The 18,658-nt window shown below is 41.5% G+C and overlaps 2 protein-coding genes across 2 annotated transcripts; both read left to right on the top strand.

Moving 5' to 3' along the window:
* Positions 1-1,852: 1,852 nt before the first annotated feature.
* cdca4 (cell division cycle associated 4) lies at positions 1,853-9,485 on the top strand. Its single transcript, XM_077538346.1, has 2 exons — positions 1,853-2,254; positions 6,182-9,485. Exon 2 carries the CDS (start codon positions 6,192-6,194, stop codon positions 7,092-7,094), a length of 903 nt encoding a protein of 300 aa, XP_077394472.1. The 5' UTR covers positions 1,853-2,254; positions 6,182-6,191; the 3' UTR covers positions 7,095-9,485.
* A 2,965-nt stretch (positions 9,486-12,450) lies between these two features.
* LOC144032106 (cell division cycle-associated protein 4-like) lies at positions 12,451-18,658 on the top strand. Its single transcript, XM_077539776.1, has 2 exons — positions 12,451-12,575; positions 14,083-18,658. The coding sequence occupies exon 2, from the start codon at positions 14,087-14,089 to the stop codon at positions 14,732-14,734; it is 648 nt and encodes a 215-aa protein (XP_077395902.1). The 5' UTR covers positions 12,451-12,575; positions 14,083-14,086; the 3' UTR covers positions 14,735-18,658.

The raw sequence follows: 18,658 nt of genomic DNA, 5'->3' as shown, positions 1-18,658 counted from the left end.
TCCAAGATGGCCGCTCCAATCCGTTTGATTTCATACTCGAGAACGTTGGATTGCATATTTTCGTCGTAGCATTTTTTTTCAAACGTTTGCTGTGTAATTAAATCACATCATATCGCGTGTTAACCTCCTCGTGTAAACATATACTATGTGATGTTGTACCTGATCAAAGGTGAACTCATGCTAATGCTGGCAGTGGCTAGCTAGACTTAACTAGCTGTTGCTATGCGAAGAAACGACATACTGTTGGTAAACAATTTTCTATACAAACTTAAAAAAAAAAAAGTAGTTCATTGTTTCACCACAAGTGGTATAATAAATCTTCATAAACAAATTGATTACTCTGACTCAATGTTACCAAGGGGATCGCTCACAATTGAGGGTTTCAACACCCACACTTTTCCCACTGTTCTCAATTCATCCCATAGCACGTGTTACAGTGCACACCCCATCATTGTCATACAAATGGGGAATATAGTTTCTAACACACTTTATGCTCAAAGGGTTAAATTAAACATTTACTAGGTTTCCTAGTGAAAAAGTTCATTCCCCACTTTTTTGGTGAAAGGTTAAATCCCACATTTTCCCAATTGTCAGTATTAACAACATACCTAAAAATGTGGGTGGTGTACTGTGTAATTCAACACTTTAGCTAGAGAAAGGGTTCAACACAATTTCCTCAATGTTATCATTCTCATCAACCCTCCTTTGTTGTGAACTGCTATTTTCCCTGTAAAACACCCACACTCCCCAGTGAAAGGGGTTTACATTTCACCCATTGAAAATGTTCATTAACATCCATTCTTTATACTGGTGTTATTAATATCAGCCTCCCTGGGGGAAAAAATGGATTTTGCAACCCCCACACTCTTCCCACTTCTATCAATATCAACATCAACCTTGGAAATTTCCACACCATAAGTGGATTCAACACCCGCACTTTTTGCACTGGAAGACTTCTAATACCCATACTTTTCACAGCAAAACTGCTTACCATCCCCTTTTCATAGTGGAAGGGTTCAACACCCACCCTTTTTACCACTGTTTTAATTAATACCCATCATGGAAAAGCGAGGAACATCCACACTTAATCCAGTGAAGCGGTACAACACCCACACTTTTTCCAATGAATGGGTTGAACACTGACCCTCCAAGGAAAGCATATGTGGATGTCCACACTTGTAAAACACCCGCACTCTACATGGTCAAAAGGTTGAACCCCCAACCCCAGAAAAATCTAGACGTTAAACACCCACCCTTTTTACCACTCTTTTAATTAATACCCACCATGGAAACGCGAGGAACACCCACACTTAACCCAGTGAAACGGTACAACACCCACACTTTTTCCAACAAATGGATTGAACACTGACCCTCCCAGGAAAGCAAATGCGGGTGTCCACACTTGTAAAACACCCGCACTCTACATTGTCAAACCCCCATGAGAAATGTAGACATTAAACACCTACCCTTTTTACCACTGTTTTAATTAATACCCACCATGGAAAAGCGAGGAAACCCACACTTAACCCAGTAAAACGGTACAGCACCCACACTTATTTTCCGACAAATGGGTTGAACACTGACCCTCCCAGGAAAGCAAATGCGGGTGTCCACACTTGTAAAACACCCGCACTCTACATGGTCAAGGGTTGAACCCCGGAAAAAATGTAGACGTTAAACACCCACACTTTTCTTTGAGAAAGCTGTTCATCACCCACACTAATCAATATTGTTATTATTGTGTTGTTGCCATTTTTGCTCGTTCCTGATTTGCGATGGGCTCGTCATTTGACGTCACAGGATAGTGTCGGCACTTAAACGTTTTTGTTTGTTTGTTTTTTTATATACCCGGGGAGAAAACGTGCTAATGAGCGAGGAAATGTAGGCAATACGTCGTTGCATTTGTGCATGTGTATGTGTCTGTCTCGGCTCGCAGGCTCCCCTCCCCCCTTTGCGATCCTCGTCTGTGCCGGGCTGCCTGGCTGGCTGGCTTCTCATCTCACTCCCCTGGCTGACTCAACCGAGTGGCTGTGCTGAGCGGTGCTGGCGGCTCCACAGCAGCAGCAGCAGCAGCAGCAGCAGCAGCAGCAGCAGCCACCGCAGCGAGCGAGCGCGCAGTGAGAGAGCAGAGCAGAGCAGAGCAGAGACGACTTCACTTTTTGAAGCCGTGGCATGAATGATCTCATCGGAACCTTCGACTCCGCTTTCGCCGCCGACGATCCTATGAGTGAGACCGGAAGAAAATAAGAGCAAGGTGAGCGCCGAGCCCAACGCCGCTCGTTACTATTACAAAAATAACAAAACAAAAAAAAAAACAGCCGGCAGCCTCGCGTTGTTTGTGTTTAACAACTTAAAAAAGTGATTTTAGGGGGTGGGGGGTAGGGGAGGAGGAAGAAGCGCCACGGACTACTGAGTGGACGCTTTACGGGTTAATTAGGATGTTAACATCCCCCCTTTTTAATCGCGAGAATAGCCGGTTGACACACAGCGGGCGCGTCCGGCCATTTTTATTTTTTTTTAAAGCACCGATCGAGGCTTGTTTTTTGCCCCCGTTTCGGCTGCCACATTGTCGCCCGCTCGGCTCCGGCCCCCACCCGCGGCTAGCTAGCTATTAGCATAGCATCGCAAAAAAAAAAAAAAAAATGGCCTCATTGTCGTGCGGCGACTGGGGGAGACAAAAGCGGGGTCGCCAGCTTGCTTTGAGCGGGCTCGCGTTGGCCGAGCGAGCGGGGCCACCAAGTCGACAAAGTTACCGGCCGGTAATGTCGACGCCAAACCCGGCGACGGCGAAACGGGGGAGCATAAAGCCGACGGGGAGAAGCGGTGTTGTTGATTAATGACGGCCGAGGCAAGGCCTAGCTGGCGGTGGGGGGATGGGCCACGCTAGCTAGCGGCCATTGACGTACGGCGAGACTGCGTCTTGTCGAGGGGGGGCACGTTACGCCTTTCCATACGTTTTCACCACCAACAACACCTGGAACACGTTTTAATTCGCCCCCCACACTTTTTTTTTTTTTTTTTTTTTAAATACTCAACCATGTGTCGTTCAATGGTCTTTGCAAACTGCTACAATGTGTCGTTTGTTTTCTTCTCCCCACATTTCATCAAAACGAGATTTGGCTAATCACATGATAGCGTTTGTGGTTTTTTCAATCGGCATTTCAAGCTTCGTAATGTTTTTCCGAACGTACTTTTCCACGATGTGTGTTATCACCACACTCGCTGGCTGACGTGCTTATATAACATCATCGGCTAGTGACCTGTCAGGATTTTTTGTATTATTTTTTTTTAGAAAACCGTAGTTGTAAGGAAAGCTATGTAACTCCACGATTGGCAATATACTACGTCATAATACGTTTTCTTGTATGATTCAGCTAGTGTAACAAATACGTCGTATATATATATATATATATATATATGATTTTTAAAACGGCAGTGTATCATGTTTAGCCTTACTATTTATGTTGCCATTTTAAAATTTAAAATTCTGGCTAATGTTTTCTTTTTATAACCTATAGCCTATAGATTTGCAATAAATAATTGAGTCAACACCAAATCAAATATTACAAATAGCTACTTAAAATCTAATGATTCAACCTCTTAACTCGTTAACTCTTCTCAGATTTCTGTAGTCCTCCATTAAAGCAAACTGATTAGCATGTTTTGTTTTTCCAAGACATCTGCTTTTACTTTGGAAAAGGATGATACACATCCTTTGCTAATTTAAGTTTGAGTGTTTTCTGCATTGCCAATTTGAAATGATGTCCTTTTTTTTTTTAATAATGAGATGGGGAAATAGTAAAATACTGGTCAGATTAACAGATTACTGAAATGAGTTGGAGGGCTAGTTATCAACATTAGCTTGTCAAACGTTTGGCTAAATACTTGATGGATGAGGTGCTGCCACCACCAGGGAAAATACAATTTCCTCTTTCAGGCAGGCATGTACGTATAAATTCGCCAGTTTCGGTTTCAATGTAAACATGGCAGAGGCTTCACAAGTCACCAATAACACAATTGCAATGTCGTGTTATTTGCATTTAAAAAAATATATATGTTCAAGGAGTTGGAAATGTGATTACAAATAAATTGTAATGAGTTTTCAAAACTTTAATTGTGGGAAACAAAATCAGGAAGTTGCTTTTTTCTATTTCACTCGGCGTCTGAATCTGGTTCCACCAGTTTTGACGAGCGTACTCTTGCAGTCACGTGACATCGTGTGTCAACAGTGGCTGGAGTTTTATGTAATGTCAATCATGTCAAGTATTGTGAATGGATTTTTATTTCGTTATTCTTGTTTGGGGACTGTTGCTGTCACAGACCACAACTGCTATGCTAATAATACCAGTGCATGTCAACAGGAATGTTCGCTAGCAAAAAAACGAAAGACTGAAAAATTGAACTACAATAAAAGCCATTCATTGAGACAATAACGATAACTAAAATTGACTGACAATTTTGTCAATGACTAAATCGAAAATGAAAACAATACAGTTTCAATACAGTGACGAAAATTCACACAATCCAATCAGAAGGAATGAAACGCGGGTTGGAGAAAAGAACTGCACATTATTTAATGTAATTTAATTAATTGTATTTATTTCGTTGTGCAGCTGTAAGATTAATTAATCTCAAGCAATTATGCGCTTTTTTTTATTTAAGTGAAACCTAAATTCTATGATGGTCAGTTCAACATGTTTCATTGAAACAATTAATAAACGACACCGTAAAAGTTTTAATGTATGCAGAAGGAAAATATCTACTAAACTGTCAATTTAGTCGACTAAAATTTCTCTTTTTTTTTTTTGTCAACTAAAATTGGATTTTAGATGACTAAACTATGACTATAACTTTATTTTTAGTCAAAAGACTATAAGTAAAACTAAAATAAAATTTCTTGTCAAAATGAACACTGATGCAGACTGCCATCACACGCTAGCGTTAATTTTGTCAACAAAAACTAAACAAAAATAATTTCGTTAATATACATTTTTCACCGGACTAAAACTAGACTAGACTAAAACCCTGATTAATAAACAATAATTGGGACTAAACCAGTCTGCATTTTCGTTGCCTAATGAAGATGAGACGAAAATGTCCTTCACTTAATAAAAACTGGACTAAAATCTATGGACATTTTTAGTTCATCAACAAAAACGAGACGGAAATTATAATTTTGTCAAATCTTGTCTCTGCTAGTCATATGACACAAACACGTGGGACAGACAGGAGGTGAATTCACGGTGAAAGGTAAAACAAACAAACAAAAAAATTATGATTATAATTTAACATTAATCCAACAGTTTTAACGGTTCAACAATAATGTTAATGTGATCGTTAACTAATCCTGGCTAACTTGCTAGCTCATAGCATGGAGTCATAGTAGCCACTGTAATTGTGTGTCAAGTTGTTTTTCATCAAAAAGATGAGAGAATATTTGATGTGAAATAGTTCCGAAAAGGTTCAATATAATCTACTGACAAAAACAAAAAATCTACAGGGGTAAAATGGTTGTCCTGACTAAAACTAGACTAAAACATTGACAATTTTTGTTGACTAAAACTAGACACATAAAATGATGTTTTTCTTGGACGAAAATAAAGACTAAAATGCTAATGGACTAAATAAAAACGGGATGAGGTTGATTAACTGATAAAAACTAACAAGTGTGACTGAAATTGGACTAAAACTGAGACAAAATTTCACAATGGCAGACAAAATTAACACTACAACAAGTAAAAAAAAAAAAAAAAAAAAAAAACTAGTGTTAAGTAGAAAAGACTAAAATGCTCGATTTATAGTTGACTAAAAATGGACTAAAACGGTACGAGGTTGAGTAACTGTGCTAAAAACTAATAAGCGTGACTGAAATTGGACTAAAACTGAGGCTAAATTTCAAAATGGCAGTCAAAATGAACACCACAACACGTAAAAAAAACAAAAAAACTAAAGTGTTAAGTAGAAAAGACTAAAATGCTCGATTTATAGTGGACTAAAAATGGACTAAAACAGCATGAGGTTGACTAACTGATCAAAACTAACAAGTGTGACTGAAATTGGACTAAAACTGAGGCTACATTTCAAAATGGTAGACAAAATTAACACTATAACACACAGACATTCATTTTGTAGTCTCATGTGGCTTTATTTTATTAGATTTTTTTTCCTCTTCTGCTTTCAGACAGACAAACATGTTTCCAAAGGGCATCAAACGCAAATTCCTCGAGTCCGCCGAGGAGACGGCGCCGGCACCGTCGCCGGGTCCCGCCGGCGGCGGCGGCGAGCAACCGGGCCCGGCGAGCGCCCGGACGCCGTCGCCCTCCTACAGCCTCCAGCGCCAGTCCCTCCTGGACATGTCGCTCATCAAGCTGCAGCTGTGCCACATGCTGGTGGAGCCCAACCTGTGCCGCTCGGTGCTCATCGCCAACACGGTGCGGCAGATTCAGGAGGAGATGACGCAGGACGGCACCTGGCAGATCATGACGCAGGCGCTGGCCGCCGCCCAGTGCCCCGCCGACCGCCTGGTGGCCACCGAGGTGCTGTGCCGGCCGGCGGACCCGGCCGCCAGTCAGAGCCCCAAACCGTACCCGCTGGTGGGCGGCGGCCTGGACGACTGCTACCACTCGGAAGAGGTGGTGATGGAAGCCGGGGACGGCCACAAGGAGGCCCCGCCCACGCAGTCCTACCTGGCGGGCCCCTTCGGCATCGAGATGGGCCCCTGCTGGGAGGAGGAGGGCGACGAGGACGACGAGGACTCGGAGGGCGAGGACGCCGACCCCGAGGAGGACCCCACGCCGGCGGCGGATCAGGTTTTCGGCACCTTCGAGATCAAGCAGCCGCCACCCCCGTCGTCGCCGCCGCCGCCTCCGCCGGCTGACCCGGCGCTGGAGGAGCTGTTCTCGGACGTGGACCCGTCCTACTACGAGCTGGACACGGTGCTGACGGGCATGCAGGGCGCCCCCGCCAAGATGGGGCCCTACGACCTGCTGGAGAGCCTGTCGGCCCACGGGCCGCAGCCGCTCAGCCCCGGCGCCAGCTGCCGCTCGGACCTCAACGAACTGGACCACATCATGGAGATCATCGTGGGCTCGTGAAGGCTGCGAACGCCCCTCCGTCGACTTCCTGAATGTGCTTTTTTTTGTGTGTGTGTTAACACGCAAGCCAGATTTTGTTGGGAAGGTTTGGGGGTGGGAAATGATCTGCGAGCCAAAAAAAAAAAAAAGTTTTTTTCGGATCGGCAGCTCCCGTTGGGACCTTTTTTTATTTTATTTGACTCGTTACAGTATATTCCAAGCACGGAGGAGACATTCGCAAGTAGGGTTGCAAAGGAGTGGAACATTTTCCCACCGTGTTGAGCTGGAAAATTTTCCAAATTGGAAACTTTCCATGGAAATTGAAAAAACATTTTGTCATGTTGTCGTAAGCAGACATCCATGCAAAGTGGATGGCTCTCCTTGCTCACGTGTGAGGGCATCACGGCATACCTAAACGGCTCCATCCTCCAGCAGTAATGCTGCATTCGAGGACGGTCGGAAGCCTGACATTTCCGATTTCAAACCAGGAAGTGTGTACGTAAAACTAGATAGCTTACTTCATTCATAAATATTCGACATAACTTGACGTAACGCAACGTACGTGACAGTTATGCCGCTATCTCCCGGCGTGAAATTATACTATTTAATTGTATGGAATGCATATGAAATAGGATTTAAAAAATAAATACAATGAAGCAAAATTATGAGAAGGTAAGTTTGCTGGAGGTCAAAAATAAGTTTTAAGAACCAAAAATTAAAAAAAATAATAATAATAATTTAAAAAAAAAAAATTACCACTATCCGCCATTTTGGTTGTTTACTTTCACCTCGAACGCTTTCAGGTCGGACTTCCGACCGTCCTCGAATGCAGCGTAAGTCAGAAAAGCTTAACTGCAATTTCTACTTTCAATATAAAGCCGATATGAAATAAAAAAATAAAAAAATAATCAAAACGACAGCGCTTAAGTTGAAGAAGTCACGGTTGACTTAATGGTTTGATTAATCGTTTTTAAAGACCTTGTTTAAATTAACGTCAGCGATGATCTTTTATCTCAGTGAGCCGTTTCACGGACAAAATCATTAGTTGAGTCATCTCAAGTTATTTAAAAAAAATGTTTTAATTATTGTTAAAAAAAAAATGAACTACAATTGGTTAATAAACAGAAAAAAGTTTCCAATTAATAAATAGAATAATCCTAAAATTATTTAATAATGACCCCACAAAAAAAAAAAAAAAAAGTGTACAGGTGAAATCTCAAATGTCAGACTGCAATTTTTTGTCTAAAAATGTATTTTCTGCAGCTGTATTTCAGTATTCAGTTTTGGAAATTCCTCATCAATTTCCATGGAAAGTTTTTTTTTTTTTTTTTCAATTCCTGGAATTGTGCAACTCTTATCTGCAACAGTCCATTTCTTTTATTTTGCGTTCTTTTCCAACGTTTACGTCCGTTTTGCGCTAGCTTCCTGCTCGGCCTATTTATTGGAAAGTCTTCACACTACAGCAATCCAGAACAAAAAAAAACAAAACAAACAAAAAAAACAAAAAACATCCAAATCTATTAATTAATTCACGCCTATTTTCCTAAAGATTTGAGCAATTATGAATGGAATATATGTATATGTACGTATATGTATATAGAAATATATTTTTTGCATTATACAGTCGGGAGGGGGGGGGGGGGGGGGATTTTGCAACTATCATTTGATATTCCTATTATTTTTCTGAGAATTTAACATAGCCACATTTGAGACTCGAGTGTCTTCCCAATTTATTTATTTTTGTTTTTTTGTTTCTGCCATTACTGATTTCACTTCACTTGCTCCAAACCTGTTTTTCTTTTCTTCTCCAACCCAGGGAAGCAAAACCACACCTTTCCATCCAGAAGAAGCCATATTGCTAATTTATTCTTCTTTTTTTTTATTTATTGTATTTATTCTATATGTAGGTACATTCGCACCACACACGTCAACCATTCGGCCCAAATGAAATTTTTTATTTTTTATTTTCTTCCCGAGTGCAGTACCTATTTATTATTCCATTTTCTGTTTGAATAATCAACAAGAACCGGGTCACAATTCCAATCACTATGCAGCTCTGTCATACGCGTTACAAAAAAAATGATTGTATATGACTCCAATGTCCTTTAAAAGTCCTTTTTATGCAAACAGTTGCCTTTCTGCAAAATGGATGCTCACAGCGGCGGCGACGACGGCGGAGAACTCAGGCAATGTAAACATGTATTGACAAAAACAGTATTACACGTACACGCACACACTCCTGAAGGATGTCACGCTGGTCGCAAATGGGGAGCTAGAACTTCAAAGACTTAACTACCGTTGTCAAAAAAAAAAAAAAAATGTATGCATTTTTTTATATCCAGACAAAAAAAAACAAAACCTTGTAGCGTCTTTGTAAATATTTTTTTATAATAAAAGATGCAACTATTGGTTGTCTTGTGTTTTTTTTTTTGTGTTCCATATTTCATCAGAAATTATAGTTTTAATTGAAACGGGTTTTGGCCTCGATTTATATACAATACCCATGTATATGTATATTAGGGGTGTAAAATTTGAGTTAATTTAGTTCCACTAATTTCTAAAATGATAAATTATATATATATATATATATATATATATATATATATATAATTATTTATTTTTTTAAATAAATGAGCGTCCACGTCTCAAAATTTAGCAGAAATAAATATAATGCATATATTAGTGGAGACTGGGGTCAGGCTGTATTTTACAATTTTAAAAATGTGCAGAATTTCACAATTTATGTCACGTTCAAGATTAGAAAAGAAAAATGCATCTTACAAATGCAATTATGCCATCTAATGGCAGGAAAATGACCTCAACACAAATCAATGTCACACTCGCTTTTTACAGTACAGTACATCTTTTTAATTTTGACAATTTTATGAATTATTATGAGATTACTGTATCAATGACTAAAATATTTCTAATAGTTTAACATTTTTACAACTTTTATAACAAGAATATGACAACTTAGAGAAAATATTTTATTGTATATTTAGAACAGATATAAAACTTGTGATTAATCGTGAGTCATGCAATTAATTATGATTCAAAATTTTAATCGCCTGACACCCCTCAAGTCTACATACGGTATATTTTTCAAAGTGTATTTGTCGAAAAGACTAGTCATGCAGCTGGTCAATTTAACCTTGAAACAGGAAATTGGATAAAATCTCTATTATTGTACAAATTATTTTAAAACGACAAGAACAAATTGTGATGCTTTTTTTATTTTATTTTTTATTTTGTATTTATTTGCCAAAAAAGGTTTGAATGCATGTGGAATACTTATGAAGTAAATTGAGAGATGAATTATGAAATTATAACCTCCTGGTTACTGGACAATGAACTTTACCAACTGTGCCACCAAGCAGTATCAGACACCTGGTAATGATAATGATATGTATGGAAGTGGGCATGAAAAGTGATACTTAGAAAAAGTTCTATGTCTCTCCCATTGACAATGAATGGGGAAAAGTTGATATTACAAGTTAAATTGTGCAAATACTGTAACTAATGTGGAATCAGACGATATGTAACCCAGGAGGTGTGAATTTTTTAAGCTAGTTCAAATTTGAACGGTGTAAAGTGGAAGTATTATGTGGGAGTTGTTACGCGGCAAAAAAAGTGTGGAGAATAAAAATCACAATAACATAATTTCCACAACTAGACTAAGTGCAATTTCTGGAGAAATTGCATGGGAATGCTGAAAGCTGAATGCTAAGAGTTTGAATGCATGTGGAATGCTTATGAAGTAAATTGAGAGATAAATTATGAAATTATGACCTCCTGGTTTATTGGACAATGCACTTTACCAGCTGTGCCACTAAGCAGTATCAGACACCTGGTAATGACAGTAAGTTATATGTACGGAAGTGGGCATGAAAAGTGATACTTAGAAAAAGTGCTATGTCTCTACCATTGAAAATGAATGGGGAAAAGTTAATATTAAACATTAAATTGTTCAAATACTATAAGTAATGTGGAATCAGACGATATATAGCCCGGGAGGCGTGAATTTTTTAAGCTAGTTGAAATTTGAACAGTGTAAATTGGAAGTATTATGTGGGAGTTGTTACGCGGCAAAAAAGTGTGGAGAATAAAAATCACAATAACATATGCTTCAGAATTCCCACAATAATGAAAAGGTGCACTTAAATTGCGGCCTTTGTCCTCACATGCTTCTTCTTCGACTCACGTGACAACAAGATAAAAACCAAACCACACACGCCAAGACTCAACATGGTCCATGACTTCCCTGACTGTTATGCGCACATACTTATACACTTCCTTATTTACCAAAGACTTTAATAACTTCTTGTGGCCCCACTGCAGAATAGAATTGAATAGAAATTGAGCAACCATAGCTGAGCGTGATGGCCTGCTGCCAAGCCTTTGTGACCCTCTTGTTAATGATTAATGGCCTGCTGGTGACTCGGCAAAAAGAAATGAAAATACATTTTAAAGCTGAAATAATACAATTAAAGCGCATAAAGAGACACATACATGACTTTTTCCAACAATATTTACAATCGACTTGATATTACTCACGAGTCCCGACCCTTAATATTTTTAGCATAAATAGCCCGCATGGAAGTGTTTTTTTTTATTAAATGACCATACGGAAATAAAAGGGAGAAGTAGGTCAAACCACAGTGAACAAGTGTTCAAGAAAGAAAAGAAGAACAGGAGAGGAAAAAAATGACCAAGCTCGAGTGACGTGCTGACTGCATTTTTTTTTTGTGGCGAAACAGGAGATTCCTTATTTGGTATTCGCACGACTGCTTCCGGTCATGCCCCGTCGCTGCCTCCTCCTTCCCCGTTCTGAGTCATCCGTCAGTTTAAAATGTGGTGTTCAGGAAACACACAACAACCTCGGAATACCTTCCGGTTCATGTCGCGTTGGCACCACTAAGCATTTTAGATGTATTTTCACATGGAAATATTTTATCGTCTATAATTGTATTAAATCGCCGTAGCGAGAGAGGGAAAAAAAAAGAAAACTGTAATTCTGACGTGCGAAAACGGCTGTAATTTTCAATGAAACATCAACGGGGAGAAAATATGTTTTTTTTTCGGTCGTGTTTAATTACACGACGACTACGTTGATGATTAAAGTTAAGATATTGTACATCAAATTCAATCACACACAAAATGCGACAAGTCGATCACTATTGGTGGCTCACGTGTGCAGCCACCCGAGTGTCTGCGCTCTCTATGCGGCACATGAACGCACCGCCGCCGCCGCACATTCGCTGCCCCGTGAGTGGCGGAGGCGGACGTTTAAAAGACGGCCGAGTAGACCAATCACAGCCGGCCTTGAGAGCTCCCGTCCCTCCCCTTTACTTCGACCCCCCCTACCTTCTCCCTCCAAGCCGGACCGACGAACATTCCTCATCTTCTCTCCCTGGGGTTCGACTCGACGGCGACGTAACGTGACCGAAGCGGACTTTACGGCGGATTGTTGTCCACAAATGACGCGGGCCGAGGACACGTAAGGTTTGTCACGTTCAAATCATGCATTTGGAACTTTCAAAGTCGGCTCACGAGCGGGACCGATTCGTGAGCGCCATCGCGGGTTCACTTCGGACCCAACCGGAGCAGCATGATGTTTATGACTTCATGTGTGTGTGTGGTTCGTCATTAAAAACGAAATAGACTTGTTTAATCAGAGCCAAATATGATCAAGACTTTTCTATGGGGGCTCAACTCGAGTTTTGTGTGTGGTGGGTAGAACCGTCTTCTAGAACCTGCATCTACCTGGTCTGAATCTCCCTGTAGACCAATCGGCGCCTTGACTGGATGAGTAAAATCTTACGCATGGCTGTGAGTCATGACATTAAAAAAAAAAAAAGAAAAGAAAAGGAACAAATCTCCCAGGTGTCCTGGCTGGGAATGTCGGTACTAGTGTAAATTTTGTCTGCCATTTTTAAATTTACTCTCAGTTTTAGCCCAATTTCAGTCACACTTGTTAGTTTTTATCACAGTTAGTCAACCTCATCCCATTTTAATTTAGTCCGTTTTTAGTCAACTATAAATCTATCATTTTAGTATTTATTTTAGTCCAAGAAAACATAATTTTGTTCACATTTTAGTCAGGACAACTATGCTATGAGCTCGTAAGTTAGCCAGCATTAGTTAGCAGTCGCATTAACATTATTGTTATACCAACATACCCCTTGGATTAATGTTAAGTTATAACTATAATTTAGGTTTTTTTTTATTTTATTTTTTATTTTTATTTTTTTACCTTTTAGCGTGAATCCACCTCCTGTCTGTCCCATGTAATTGAACTGTGTGTCACAGATTAGCAGACAAGATTTTACAAAATCATATAACTTTCATCTCGTTTTTGGTCATGAACTAAAATGTCCATAGTTTCAGTCCAGTTTTTATGAAGTGAAGGACATTTTTCGTCTCGTCTTCATTAGTCAACGAAAAATGCATATTGATTTAGTCCCAGTTATTGTTTATTAATGAGGGTTTTAGTCTAGTCTAGTCTGGTCTCATTTTAGTCAGGTGAAAAATGTGTGTTGACGAAATTATTTTTGTTTAGTTTTTGTTGACAAAATTAACACTAGTCGAGACAGGACATTACATAAACGAGGCTAATGCGAATGTGGCTGACAACCTGTGTTGACAAAGTCCTCCTTTCTGGAGGCAACATTTCCAAGCCGTGTTCTGTTTGAAAAATACCAAATATATAAGAGGATGCGGAAATGAAAATTTTACCGGTTAGCTTCCAATGTTGGATATGGCATCAGTGGTAGGAAATGGCTGTGTGAAAGTTGATAGCAGAGTAACATCAGAAGTTCTGCGTAAGGCAAATAAATACTCGCTCCGAAATGTATTGATATGGAATGGGAAACCAAAGTCCTAAGTTGTAGGTATAAATCTGAATTTTACGAACATGTTGCTGTGAAAACACTTGTGATACGACAAGAAATTGCAAACGTTTTTTAAGAGAAAAAAAATGGCACCATTACAAAAATAAACATTCCTGCAGGTCCATGTTGGGTCGCGGCGTGAAGCGGAAGTGGAGCTGCGTGGACGCGAGCGACGGGGAGAAGCAGCGGCGCGGCCACGGCGAGGCCGGCGCAGCGGCGGAGGCGTTGCCAGGCAATGCCGGCGACATGCGTCAGCGTCTGCTGGGCCTCAGCCTGGAGAAGCTGCAGCGCTACCGGGCCGGCGTGGAGCTCAGCCTGCGCCGCTCGGTCCTGCTCATCAACACGCTGCGGCAGATCCAGGGCGACATGTGCGGCGACGCCGAGGAGAACGTGAGTGCGGTCCTCTGCGTCCAAGACTCGGCTCTTCCGCGCGAGGACCTCACGTGTGCCGGGTGCGCCGAGGCTGACCGAGGAAGTGCGTCGCCGCTGGAATCCCCCTCCCAGGAAGTGAACGTCGGGGCGTTTAGCGACGTAGCGAACGCCATGGGCTACCTCGGGGACTTGGCCCTGGACGATATCTTCGAGGACATCGACACATCCATGTGTGAGACCTCGGACCTTTCCGCAGGATGGATAGCGGGCTCTCTGTGGCCCGTCAGCGTGTCCCTCTGGGCGGACGAGGCCAGCAAAGGCGCCGGCGGGGGTCTCCAGTCGTGTCTGACGGACGTGAACGAGCTGGACCACATCATGGAGATCTTGGTCAAGTCCTGATCCTCCGGAAGTACAGTGAAACTAGGGCTGCACAATATATCGAAAAAATTATCGATATTGCGATATTGGTCTCTGCAATATGCATATCGCAAAGACATGCAATAAGTTTGATATGGAATTTTATGCTTTTATCTGAATTTGACCAGTTGGACTGTCAGGTTTACCCGTTTGAGATTTATTACACATGACACAAAAGGAGAGACGACACTCAGTTCAAAGCTCGCGAGGAAAGAGGAGAGGAATTGCACTCTCTAAAAAAAAAAAAAAAAAAAAATCCCCTCCTCACCCTCTCTTTTTATTTGGTTTCCATGCTCCTAGTTCCATGGGTGTTCCAACCCTAATAATGCAAATGCAAAACATAGTTGGAACACAGTGTACTTAACGAAAATGTGCACTGCCATCCAATAGTTGAACATTATCGAGAGGTAATTACAATTAAGAATACATTGAGTTTGATTATTTTGCCGCATGAAAAGAAAAATGGAATTTTTTCATTCGATAATAAAAATGTAATTTCTTAAGGTACATGTTAAATATTGCAATAATATCTATATCACATGTTTTTCCAATATTGTGCAGCCCTACAGTGAACCGCTACGTAGTCATGTTCGCCATTCGCATCTTCATCTTAGAGCAAGAGTTCACCAATTCTAGTCCTGTCCTCCGTTATTCTCAGCAAAACCTGCCTATGACATATAGTAGATTTTCACTACTCACAGTAGGACTTGGTACCTACTCCCTGCGGAACACTGGAAGTTTCACTGTACTCGTCTGATCCCCGGCTGAGGTCGCAGATGGAGGAATGAATTTTAGCGTCAGGCGATGTTTTCGTATACGACACTCTGTTTTTTTGCAAATCTAGAGTCTTCGAGACACTTTGCAGAGGACACCGTAGCTCCTTTCACGCTGCCTATATCAAAGGCTTTTTCCTGGGTCCCAGGACAGGAGGGGTCTTGAAGTTGATCCGCGGTAGTGACGGAGGCAACAACTGTTGGGAGGAAGGATTTTCCCGTAAATCTGGGACCAACCCCGAAAGCAGTTTTCACTGTCAGACAACTATTTATGACATTATTTGATGATAAGATTGTGGAAATCCGCTTTGCTGGGTTCCAGAGTTAAAGGCACGGTTATTCGCCATAGAAGTGTCACCTATCAGGATTCTGCAAAACCTGGACACAACCTTGTGTTGAAAGCAACTGTCGCCATCCAACAATTCTGATAATTAACCAAATTCTTGATCAGAGGCATGAACGTTGACTGTATGTAAGCGTTTTTGGCAAAGCACTAGACCATCCCTGCTTGGTTTCAAGAAACCGTCGCTATCCGTCGCTAACTGTAGCTTAAGATGCACTGACGTCATCTGATTATCTCTTTGCCTAACATTGTTGGCTTCTGTGTGAGAGGCATTGCTTTTACGCCTCTGATTTTAGCAATTTTTTTTGGCGTCAGTCAGCGTGAAAGGGGCTATTGTCATGTAGGGTCTGATCAAACATTGGGAGAACCTGACCCAACAATCGTGTTGAAGTCTGCTGTGTCACTGAACGTCGCAAACGACTGCAAAGTTTTCCCTTTCTCCATTTGGTGTCGTGGGCACGACTTAGGAGGGAAACCCGAGTCGAGCAGGTCGATTATTAATTGAGACGCTTTCAATTACTAAAGAGGCGGCAGGCCGGCCGAGCAGGAGGACAAGAACCTAACTTCGGACACTGCCCGTTCCTGGTGGTGCCGTGTATTTAACTATTTATGCACCCTGACCATTCAACCGCAAGCCTCTTCCATAATTCTTATCTACTATGATACTATTTACGATTGAAAAGTGACCACAAGCTTCTTCTTTGTGGCTGATTGTTTATCGCAAGTGGAACTGGTCATTCAGCTCTTTTCTTGGTCGACGTTTTTCCGAAAAGGTGAATCTCGTTGTAAAGGCGATCACCGTCACTAGGGCTACTTTGCTGCCTCGTATCCCCCAATTGTATTTTTATGGCCTTTTTTTAGCGGCTGTTTTTAATATAAGCAGTTATTTATACATGAAAATCTCCAGTGTGGAACTTTTATGGTGTGGTTTTACTCCTGTTCTACCTCCTGATGTTGACGCTCCTGTGAACCAATCGTTTGGAATTTAGGCCAAATCTCGCCGGGCTCATTTCAACTATGTGCCTTACTGGTTGTGCGTCTCAGGCTATGTCCACCGCGTTCAAAAACTTGTGAGCGAAACACGAGTTAAAAAAAACAAAAAAAATCTCTTTCTACGCGAAAATCCATTTGTCAACCAATCGGAAGACTGAAAAAGCAAAATCCGCAGTCCTAGATGTCCATCTGTTGTTCATCCCGTGTCTCCATCGGCCCAAACGCTGATGTATGATCACATTTTCGGTGAGTGCGTCATTATGCGAAGCCTGCTCGACTCTGACTTGTGTAGACCAGTGGTGTACAAATTCGGTCCTCGGGGGCCGGAGTCCTGCAGGTTTTGGATGTTTCCCTGCTCCTGTGTTGGAGAAGAGAAACCTCCAAAACCTGCAGGGCTCCGGCCCTCGAAGACCGAGTTTGGAGACCACTACGGACATTTTAGAGTCTTCAATGACCCGAACATTTTAGAAATTGGGCCGCTTGGTGGATGACTGGTAGCACGTTCGCCTCCTACTACTGAGGACGCAAGATGGAGTCCAGGCTCCGGTCTTCCTGGGTGGAGTTTGCTTGGTCTCCCTGTGCCTGCGTGGGCCTTCTCCGGGTACTCCGGTCTTCTCCCACATTCCAAAGAAATGCATGGCAGGTTAATTGGGTGCTCCGAATTGTCCCTAGGTGCGCTTGTGTGTGTGGATGGTTGTTTGTCTCTGTGTGCCCTGCGATTGGCTGACAAATGGATGGATGGAGTATCCGAGATTCAAAGCCAGTACCTACCGACTGTCAGACTGGCCTGCGAACCAGTAGACCACTGTGCACTGTGGTTCTATGGTTATGATGTAACAAAAATTAGTCCGTTAGACAGGATGTGGCGTAGTCATAATTACAGTCAAATACTTAGGTCATACGTATATTGCAATCAAATGACAAACAGTAAGTATAACAGTAACTTTCAGTAAGTACATAACAGGGGTCCTGTCCCTCTAACAAAGTTATAATTATGGTAAATATTATATGTTGTGATCACGGTCAACCGAAGTCCCACTGTATGTTTAAACGTACCCGGACTTTTTTTGAGCTAATGTTTGGAAAAAAGCTGAGTTTTCTCCATCGACACACAAACACTTGGATATCTTCCAAAATAGGCAATTCTTCGAGACGAATAGAAACGAAAAAAAATAAAAAATGGAGATCTGCGTTGATGTGGACATGGCCTGAGGCTGGCTGAGCGTCACAGACTCAAGCAATCAATCTCCCCCCCAACACACGCCGCCTCCACCACCACAGCCCTTCTTCTGTGCTCAGGCTTCATGTTTCCTGACAGGCTGACAAGCAAGTAGCCGAGGGAGGGGGTGAGGAGGAAGGAGGAGGTGGGAAGGGGTGGAGTTGAGGAAGCACCGCTTACGTCACTTGTCCGTTGGGAGGAGCTTCTAGCTTGTTTTGTCCAAGACTGGGACAGCTCGGCCAATCGTGTGAGACATATACGCTCCGGTGACTTGTTTTCTTGTTTTTTCCAGCCTTTTCTCTTCTGTGTAGAAAAACAGAGAGCTCGCGCAGCCTGACCAATGAAACATGATATTTAATTTAATTTAATAGAAGGCGGAAAGAACGCTGCAGTGTTATTTATGTGTGTTTGTTGAGTGTTATATAAGCACAAAAGCTGTATGTTGTCGAAAAAGATCTTTATATATTTAAATGTAACTGAAGGATTGCATTTGCTGATATAATTCATATTAATAATGTATTTTGGGGGGAATATTTTATACGTTTTATTCACCAATACAGAAACTACAAAAACGACAA

This window comes from Festucalex cinctus, chromosome 12 (assembly GCF_051991245.1).
Source record: "Festucalex cinctus isolate MCC-2025b chromosome 12, RoL_Fcin_1.0, whole genome shotgun sequence".
Classification (NCBI taxonomy): Eukaryota; Metazoa; Chordata; class Actinopteri; order Syngnathiformes; family Syngnathidae; genus Festucalex; species Festucalex cinctus.
The sequence above is the reverse complement of the archived record's forward strand: the minus strand, read 5'-3'. Positions and strand labels throughout refer to the sequence as shown.

Bases quoted from the DNA above. Each gene is read 5' to 3' on its own strand.
- cdca4 (XM_077538346.1), top strand. From the start codon at position 6,192: ATGTTTCCAAAGGGCATCAAACGCAAATTCCTCGAGTCCGCCGAGGAG.
- LOC144032106 (XM_077539776.1), top strand. From the start codon at position 14,087: ATGTTGGGTCGCGGCGTGAAGCGGAAGTGGAGCTGCGTGGACGCGAGC.